The following is a 9608-nucleotide window of genomic DNA, read 5'->3' on the forward strand; positions in this document are numbered from 1 at the left end:
ATTCCAATGTTCATAAAAATACAAATTATGTTTAATTAAGTGAAGTATAATCTTGAATATGTAGTGGTACGATCTTTATAATTTAGAAATACTATCTTAAAAAGAATCTCAATTATACAGAAGAAATTGTATTAATTTTTACAACTAAATATTTTATATTATAAAATTAGATCCCATACTTGTGAAAAATTTATTCTTAATATTCAATTTTCATTAATTCATTCATTAATTTTAACCAAACAAAACACAAACCTTCAAAAACATTTAATAAAATCAAATACAACACAGAATTAAGTTTAATCAATTAGTAACTAAATGACTCCACACATCCACAAATTTCTACATTAAAAAATTCTAAATACATACTTTTATTAAATAATTTCAATTTTCATACCAAAATGGGAATAAAATATGTTTGAAGATGGTAAAGAAAAAATAGAAAATATAAGTTAGGTTCCACTCCCACTCTGTTGTCACCTTGTTTATTGTCGTTGTATCTTGTGCTGTCCAATGGCGTCTGCCGTTGCTCATTTTGTACTGTCTAGCCCTAATCTTGTCTTTCTCCACGCCCATTTGTAACTTCCCAATTAATTCATCCATTCAATAAATGCCTAAAAGTCTCATCGTCTTCCAATATCACCATTTTTGAAGAACCTAAGCTTTTCATTCTCTCGAGACAATGGCTAAACTATTAGTTCTTCGTTTCTGTTTTGTTCTCATTGCTTCCACTTCTCTGTTAAATGTCGGAGCTTCCATAACTCACAAATCTCAAGACGGAACTGAAGAATGGGGTTACGTTCAAGTCAGACCCAGTAAGCCAAATTCATTAATTTTCCTTCTATTTTATTTTAGTCATTATTTTTTATATATTTGTTCTTGGATTGCGTTGTTTAGAAGCCCATATGTTTTGGTGGCTTTATAGAAGTCCTTCCAGAGTGGACGTCGGTTCCAAGCCATGGCCAACCATTCTCTGGTTACAAGGTGGACCGGTGAGCAACCGACCTTTTCCAACGATTTATTTATAAATTTTGTGTACTTTGTAAGAAAATGGCTCAAATATTGACAAACAGGGTGGCTCGGGAACTGGGTTTGGGAACTTCCTGGAAATCGGACCATTGAACTCGAACTTGAAGCCGAGAAACTCAACATGGCTGCAAAAAGCAGACCTCTTGTTTGTGGTCAACTCCTTTTCCTTTTAATTTTCACCATTTTAACCTTAAATTCTAATATTTTACACTAAATTTATGATTTTAACATTAAAAAAAACAGGATAATCCAGTCGGGACCGGATATAGCTACGTTGAGAGTGGAGGTGAATTTGCGAAAGGCGATGTGGAGGCGGCGACCGACATGACGACTTTGCTGGCTGAGGTTTCGAACAACACTGTCGGTCTACGATACACTCCTTTGTACATCTTTGCGGAGTCTTACGGTGGCAAATTCGCCGTCACTCTGGCTTTGTCCCTTCTTCGGGCCATCCAAGCTGGCAATTTGACCCTTAATCTCGGAGGTACTTTTATTTTTACTTTTATTATTATTATTTTTTAATAAAAAGTTTCAAATATAAATTATGAATTATAACCTTTTTTTTCATATGTAAAAAAAAAATTAAAAAAAAAAATCATATTATAACTCTGATTTGTTTAAAATGATCACATTGTAATAATATAGAATCAATAATTTAAATACACAACTCTCGATTTTGTTTGCCACGAGTTTCTCTAGGAAACAGTTGGATGTCTCCAGAAGATTACACGGTTCGTATTCTCATTCTCTCATTCTCATTTAAAATTTTTATCAATTTTTTTTCAATATTTTCGTTTTCAGAATGATAAACGAAAAAAATACTCCTAAACTACAAAGTTGATTTCAATTATATCCTGATCTAAGAGTTAAAATGAAATATCTCAAAGCTCAAGAGTATAACGGAAACCAACCTCATATTTCAAGAGTATTCTTTTATTATTTATCCTTAACACAATAATCTTTGTCTAAAATTTTACAGTCTTCTTGGGGTCCTCTTCTCAAAGATCTCTCACGAATCGACGACACGACGCTGCAAAAAACAAATAGGTTAATATTTTTAACTTTTTTTTTAAAATATAAACATTAATAAAGAAGTGAAATATATTCTATAAATATAAAAATTATATGTAACAAAAGCAGTCTTTTGAAAATCAGTTTAGCGTTGAAGATCAAGCAGCAAATTAAAAACAGGTTGTACGAAAATGCAACTCTTTCATGGAATGATCTTGAGGGATTAATTTTCTCCAATAGCAACCACGTGGTACGTTTTGTTATTATTATTATTATTATTATTATTATTTTGAAAAAATCCTCCCAAACCAATGAAATTTAAATTTAAATTTATAGTAACTTAAATAGGTCTATGGAGTCTTTATTTTTATTATTTTTTTATTAAGTTATCTTTGATGGATATATTAGAAGTATAATTTAAAGTTTAGAAGTTTTCTAAATTGGTAATTTAGGCTTCATTCATAACTATTTAATTTTTTAAGTTTATAAAAACTATTTTGACCTACAAATTCCTTTTATTTTATCATCCATTTAAAACATGTTCAGTTTTAAAAAAATATTATTTTTTTTTTTTTCCGAGAGAACGAACATTAGTTTCAAAAAGACATAAAACGAAATGATTATCGATATGTTATAACGAGTCATTTTTGCAGGATTTCTATAACTTCATGTTGGATTTTGAAATGGACTCATTAGCCGCAACTACGACGACAAATGGTGTGGAATCGAATAGAATTGATTCACTTGAAGTAAGAAAGAACTCTCCATATCTTAGTTTGAATGTATACAAACCCGGAGCTAAAGGAGACTTGGAAGCTTTGATGAATGGTCCAATTAAGCAAAAACTCACTATTATCCCACCAAATGTCACGTACATACCAATAAACCCTATTTTCTTTAAATAAAATAATAATCATTAAAACTGGTTCCCATTATAATTGAAAAATCTTAAGACATAAAAATTAAATTAATTATCTAAAGATGGAGATTAAATCCTACCATTTTAGCCTTAAAAACTAAAATATAAATTTTGTATGTATAGATGGGGAGGTCAATCCGACCTAGTCTTCCAATTTTTTACCGGAGATTTTATGAAGCCAATGATCAACGAGGTGTTTTTTTTTAACCAAACTATTTTTAATATTTTTATTTGTGGATTATTTTTTGCTTCATAATATAACATTCAATTATGTCTTAATATTTTTATTTTTTTCCAAAAGGTTGATGAGTTACTGGCTAAAGGTATTAATGTGACCGTCTACAGCGGTCAAGTAAGTATTTTTTTTTTTTCCTTTTTTCAAATTCATAATTTCAAACAAAAAACAAACAATATTTTGAAGTGATAAAAATGGTAATATTCTCTTTGATTTATGGTTGACTTTTTTTCTCTTTTTTATATAGGTCGATCTTATTTGTTCAACCAAGGGAACAGAAGCTCAAGTAATTTGTTTCTAAGTAATTTATGTTATGGACATAAACACAAACACGTCTTCCTAAAAAAAAAAAATATCCATGTTTAAATTCTTAATTTTTACTATTTTTTTTCTTTTGGAATTTAGGTGGGAAGGGCTAAAGGCATTTATAAGCAAAGAGAGAACTACTTTATTTTGTGGAAATGAGAAGCAGACCAAAGGTTTCGCTAAGTCACATAAGAACTTGCACTTCTATTGGATTCTTCGCGCTGGCCATTTTGTAAGCTCTCTATATATAAACTTTATTCTATTTATAATTTTTTTAAGATTTAATACTTTTTAATTATATGATTACAAATGTAGGTTCCCGTGGATCAACCGTGTGTGACATTAAATATGGTGGATGCAATCACGCAGTCACCAGCTTCTTGATGCAGATAAAAAAATATACATATTTACTTTTTTAAATATAAGAAAGTATGTTTAATTATAGATAAGAAGAAAGAACTGATAATACATTAATAAATCTAGTGTCATTTGATGAGCGACATTTTACTTAGAGATATTTCATATTTACGTAAATATAAGTTATTTAAAATAATTAATTTCTTTTTAGAAAATACATAAAAAAAAATATAATAAATAAATAATTTCAAATATAAACAAACTAAAAAAGAAAAATTCAAATAACAAAAGCAAGTCGAGGGTGAAGAAGATTCTAAGTCTCAATTTCAATTTCAATTCTGGTTTTTATTTGTTTCTCAAGAAAACGCACAAGATTACATTTATATCATTTGAAATAGCCATAATGTTGTTTGTTCTAATCTATTGTCTTCTAGCATAGAACCATATTTGTTCTAATCTACTGTCTTCTAGCATAGAACCATATTCGCGGTGGAGGAGATATCAAGGTGAATTTTCTATATTCTTTTACGCAATTGATTTCGCTCTCAAACTAGCTTTCTTTACAATGCTGTCCAATTTGTTTTTCTATAGTATTTGGAAGAAATTTCAATGTAGAATTCATCCCGTTTATCCAAAGAAAGATAAAAAAAAAAATCTATTCAATCCATATTACATCATTTTTCTGGTTGTTTATATGTATACTAGTTTGTGAAGCTTCTATTTGCTAGGGTTGATTTACATTGATTTGGTTATACATATCTTTCAAATTTCTCAAATGAAAAAAATTAGTCTGCGCAAGAATTCTAACCCAACTTCCACATGTTTCATTTCTACAATATTGACTGATTTATACTCGAATTATCAGAATACTATTACTTTTTGGCATAGTCTTATTAGTGAAAAGTTTCTACATCATTCTAGAGTTGTGGATTCACATCCGAACACTTGATCATTTCAATTATTGGCCTGAAAGCTATACAACATTCCCGCAAACATATATAGTCAACTTCACGTACTTGGGTGGCGCTAATTCGAGTGCTCCAATTTTTGCTTATTTGGGTACTGAAGCACCAATAGACGATGATTTAAATGTTATTGGGTTTAGGATGGATAATGCCATTACGTTTAATGCCGTTCTAGTTTATATTGAGGTAAAAGTCTAACACAAACCCATTTTTAATCTATATTTATTGTTTTGAAGTTTCTAAAGACCATTTGTCATTGTGGAAAATAAGTACTGTTTAGATCCACTTAATACTATTTAGATCCATTTAATACTATTTAGATCCATTTATATTTATTGTTTTAAAGTTTCTATAGTGTATGGGTATTATGAAAAATCAGTACTATTTAGATCCATTTAGATCAAGGGATGAAGCATTTGAGAAATGCAATTGCAGATTGTGCAAATATTCTTATGCATGTAAAAAAAGATCTTCATGCTAAATATTCCATTGTGATTGTTATTGGTAGTTAGACACATGTAAATGTTTTTTTGTTTATAGTGTTGGCTACGATGTTCCGTCTTAAAAATATCCTCATGTGGCACTAGGAGCTCTTGCATTTTGAGCGCCAATCCTTTATTTTGATGATATTACACCACAGACCGGATATTTGCTCGGTGCCAATCCTAAATTGTCAGGCCATTGGTGGCTATTTGCTCGCATTCAAGGGAAATTCTTCAAAGTTGCCTTCTCTTTTTGATATCTTAATATTCTTTTTGGAAGCAATGCTCAGACATGAATACCTAAGAAAGAGAGCTTACAACATTGTACATATGGGATTAAAACGAAACTCTAATTTGGAAACCCTGGTTCGGCCATTTGAAAAAAAACTGAGTTGTAGTCGATAATTTTTTTACAATTTTTTTTAGGAATGTTGAAACTCGAAGATTTTGACGCTTACGATTGGCAGCCAGCACCAAAAAATGGTTCCGCTCTGGGCAAGTTTTCGTTCGGCCGACGTCGGGGTGCCATCGGCGACTATTTGCTCGCATTCTAGGGCACTTCCAAAAAATCTGCCTTCTCTTTCCAATATCATAATATTCCCCTATGAAGGAGTGCTCAAACTTGAATGTCGAAGAAAGAGAGCTTATAGCACTGTACGTACCATATTAAAATAGAAACGCTAATTTTGGAACCTTGGTTGGGCCATTTGAAAAAAATTGAGTTGCATTCGATCACTTTTCGACAATTTTTTGAGGAACGATGAAACTTGACGATTTTGATGCTTACGATCGGCAGCCAACATCTAATTGTTTCGCTCTGGACCAGTTTTCATTCGATTGACATCGGGAGGCAATCAACGGCTATTTGCTCACGTTTTAAGGTAGTTCCAAAAAGTTGCATTCTCATTCAAGTATCTTAATATTCCGATGGGAAGCAATGCTTGGACTTGAATGTCGAAGAAGGAGAGCCAATAACACTGTACATACGGGATTAAAAACCCTAATTTGAAAACCCTGGTTGGGCCGTTTGAAAAACATTGGGTTGCAGATGATAATTTTTCAACAATTTTGTGAGGAACATTGAAACTTGACGATTTTGACACTAATGATTGACAGACAGCACCAAAAAAAAAAAAAAAAAAAAACGCTCTCGGCCAATTTTCGTTCAACCAATGTCGGGGGGCCATTGGCGACTATTTGCTCGCATTCAAAGGCAATTCCAAAAAACTATCTTCTCTTTCCATTATTTTAACGTTTTCGTGGGAAGCGGTACTTAAACTTGAATGTCGAATAGCACTGTGCGTACAGGAATAAAATCGAAACCCTAATTTGGTTTGAGAAAACTGAAACCCTAATTGTTGGGCCGTTTGAAAAAACTGATTTGCAGTTGTTAATTTTTCAATAATTTTGTGAGGAACGTTAAAATCGACGATTTCAATGCTAACGATTGGCAGCCAGCACCCAAAAATTGTTTCGCTTCCGGCAAGCATTCATTCGACCGACGTCGGGGTGCCTTGGCGTCTATTTGCTCGCGTTCTAGGGAAGTTTCGAAAAGCTACCTTTTCTTTTCGATTTCTTAATATTCTCCTGAATAGTAGTGCTCAGGTTTGAATGTCGAAGAATTTAGGTGGAAAGGGGTAAAAGAATTTAGAAGCAAAGAGAGAACTGTTTTATTATGTGGAAATGAGAAGCACACCAAAGGCTTCACTAAGTCGCATGAGAACTTGCACTTCTATTGGATCCTTGACGCTGGGCATTTTGTAAGTTATATATATAAACTTTATTCTATTTATATTTTGGTTTGATTTAATACATTTTAATTATATGATTACAAATGTAGGTTCCTGTGGATCAACCTTGTGTGACATTAAATATGGTGGATGCAATCACAGAGTCACCAACTTCTTGATGCAATTGTTTTGTATAGAGAGGGAAAAAAAATTACTTCGTTACTTTTTTAAATATAAGAAAATATGTTTAATTATAGATAAGAAGAAAGAAAAAATGGATGTATTATATATATATATATATATATATATATATATATATATATATAACATTAATAAATCTAGTGTCTCACTAATCGTCATATTTTATATTTTCAATTATATCAATATCAATATAATTTAATTGATTAAGGATTCAAAATAATTAATGTCTTTTTAAAAAATATACAAAATAATCAATATCATATTTTCATTGAATAAGAAAGTTTCCTTTCGTTGAATCATTTCATTTCAAACTATTTATAAGCTAATAAAATAATATATGTATCATACTATTGTATATTAGTATAATTAGAAGCTTTTTCGGACTATGAAAATTATTCAATAATTTTATTTAAAAATTTAAATTAATTGGAATTTTGGGACAGTTCTTGTTTCGGTTTCTTTCTTCGAAAAACACACAAGATTTTTTTTACTTCATTTGAAATAGCCACAACGTTTCTTGTTGTAATGTAACATCTTCTAGCATAGCACCATATTTACGGAAGAGGAGATATCAAGGTGAAGTTTTTGTCTCTCTTACACAACTGATTTCGCTCTCAAACTCATTTTCTTTATAATGTCGTCCACAATTTGTTTTCTATAGTATTTGGAAGAAATAAATTTCAATGTGGAATTCATCTCGTTTATTAAAGAAAGAAAGAAAAGAAACTATTCAATCCATATTATGTCATTTCTTTGGTTGTTTATATGTATACTAGTATGTGAATCTTCTATTCGCTATGGTTGATTTTTTCTTTATTTACATTGATTGGATTATACATATCTTTGAAAATTTTCAAATCATAAAAGTTAGTCTCTATAAGCGTGCTAACACAATTTCTACACGCGTCATTTCTACAATATTGGCTAATTGATACTCGAATAATTGGAATGCTATTACTTTTAATGCATTTCGCTTACTCCGGAAAACGTTTGTACAAACGTCTTTACAAAGACTGTTTCAATGACACAAACTTGATCTCCAGCGAGTTAATAAGCTTCACTTCGCCAAAGAAGTTATTAACCCAAAGCAATTTTAGGATAAATATTTAGTAGTTATTAATTTGAAAGTTTAGTGGATCAATTAGAAAGATTGAGTAGTTCCTGATTTGAAAGTTTAGGAGATGTTAGAAAGGTTCAGCATTTGAAAGTTTAGGAGATTGGTTAGAAAGGTTTAGTAGTTATTGATTTTAAAGTTTAAAGACCCATTAGTAAGATTTAGTAGTTATTGATTTGAAAGTATGGGCGATTCATTATGCAATCTCCACTCTAAATACTATATGTTATTTACCAAAAAAAAAAAAATAATAAAGCATAGGTGCCTAAGGTTCCTCTGTTAAAAAACACTCTCCCTCAAGTTATTCTTCCGCTTCAAGTATTTGTTTCGAAATATTTCCATGGTGGAAATTTTCCAACATAGGGTATTAGAGCTAGGATGTCGAAACAAATGTATGTATTAGAGCTAGGATGTCGAAACAAATGTTGTCATCACACGAAGTTGCCGGAGGAGATGTGACAACGACAAGGAGTGGAAGGGAGGGAGGGTGTAATGCTCCAATACCCATTACTCAAGAAGTGTAACTATGCAGCATGGTCGATAAGGATGTGTGTTAACTTAAAGGCAAAAGGCGTTTGGGACGCCATCAAGCATGGTGATGAAGTTGAGGAGCATAAGGACAGGATGACTCTTGCCGCCATCTACGAAACAGTCTCGAAGGACGTCCTTCTAATGTTGGCAGAGAAGGACTCGGCAAAGGTAGCGTGGGAGACGCTGCAAACAATGCATGTGGGTGTGGAACGTGTCAACGAAGCAAAGGTGCAGACGAGTTCGAGGCTATCCGCATGAAGGACGATGAGTTAGTAGACAACTTTGCATGAAGTTGACGACGATCGTCAGTGGCATCCGTTCACTAGGCGACGTTGTGGAGGAGATCTCCATCGTCAAGAAGTTCCTTAGAGTTGTTCTCCCAAGATTCATGCATATTGCTACCTCCATCGAGCATTTTGGTGAACTCCAGAACGTGTCTGTTAAGGAGATCGTTGGTTGTCTTAAGGTTCATAAGGAGAGACAAAGAGGAGAAGAAATACCTCTTACTCACACATGAGGAGTGGCTTGCACGGATGAAAAAGAAGGATGCAGATGACTCTTCTTTCTTAGGTTCGAGTGGACTTTGAAGCCATAACAAAGAAAAAAGAGGTCGTGGACGTGGCTACGGAAGTGGTGGTAGAGGAGATTGTGAGAATACCTCACAAACTCATGAAAATGCCAACCCTCAGAAGGACAAGAGTATGATAACTGTTACTCTTGTGGAAAATACA

The 9608-nt window shown here is 32.2% G+C and overlaps 1 protein-coding gene across 2 annotated transcripts; it reads left to right on the plus strand.

Annotated features, from left to right (window-relative positions):
- Window positions 1–667: 667 nt before the first annotated feature.
- LOC147788914 (serine carboxypeptidase-like 51) lies at window positions 668–3999 on the plus strand. 2 transcript variants are annotated; one of them, XM_087118717.1, is made up of 13 exons: window positions 668–812; window positions 895–989; window positions 1071–1178; window positions 1270–1510; window positions 1717–1757; window positions 2006–2073; window positions 2182–2287; window positions 2691–2908; window positions 3080–3149; window positions 3258–3308; window positions 3439–3481; window positions 3587–3729; window positions 3813–3999. In XM_087118717.1, the coding sequence occupies exons 1-13, from the start codon at window positions 680–682 to the stop codon at window positions 3879–3881; spliced, it is 1386 nt and encodes a 461-aa protein (XP_086974843.1). In that variant the 5' UTR covers window positions 668–679; the 3' UTR covers window positions 3882–3999. The 2 variants fall into 2 exon arrangements, with proteins under 2 accessions (XP_086974843.1, XP_086974844.1); XM_087118718.1 differs by having other exon boundaries at window positions 3439–3473; window positions 3579–3729.
- Window positions 4000–9608: the final 5609 nt, after the last annotated feature.

This window comes from Cucurbita pepo, chromosome 16, assembly GCF_057944985.1.
Source record: "Cucurbita pepo subsp. pepo isolate OVF chromosome 16, ASM5794498v1, whole genome shotgun sequence".
NCBI lineage: Eukaryota > Viridiplantae > Streptophyta > Magnoliopsida > Cucurbitales > Cucurbitaceae > Cucurbita > Cucurbita pepo.

Coding starts and splice junctions, on each gene's coding strand:
- LOC147788914 (XM_087118717.1), top strand. CDS start 680: ATGGCTAAACTATTAGTTCTTCGTTTCTGTTTTGTTCTCATTGCTTCC. Junction 1,758..2,005: donor TGTCTCCAGAAGATTACACG/GTTCGTATTCTC, acceptor AAAATTTTACAG/TCTTCTTGGGGTCCTCTTCT. Junction 3,482..3,586: donor GGGAACAGAAGCTCAAGTAA/TTTGTTTCTAAG, acceptor TTTTTTTTCTTT/TGGAATTTAGGTGGGAAGGG.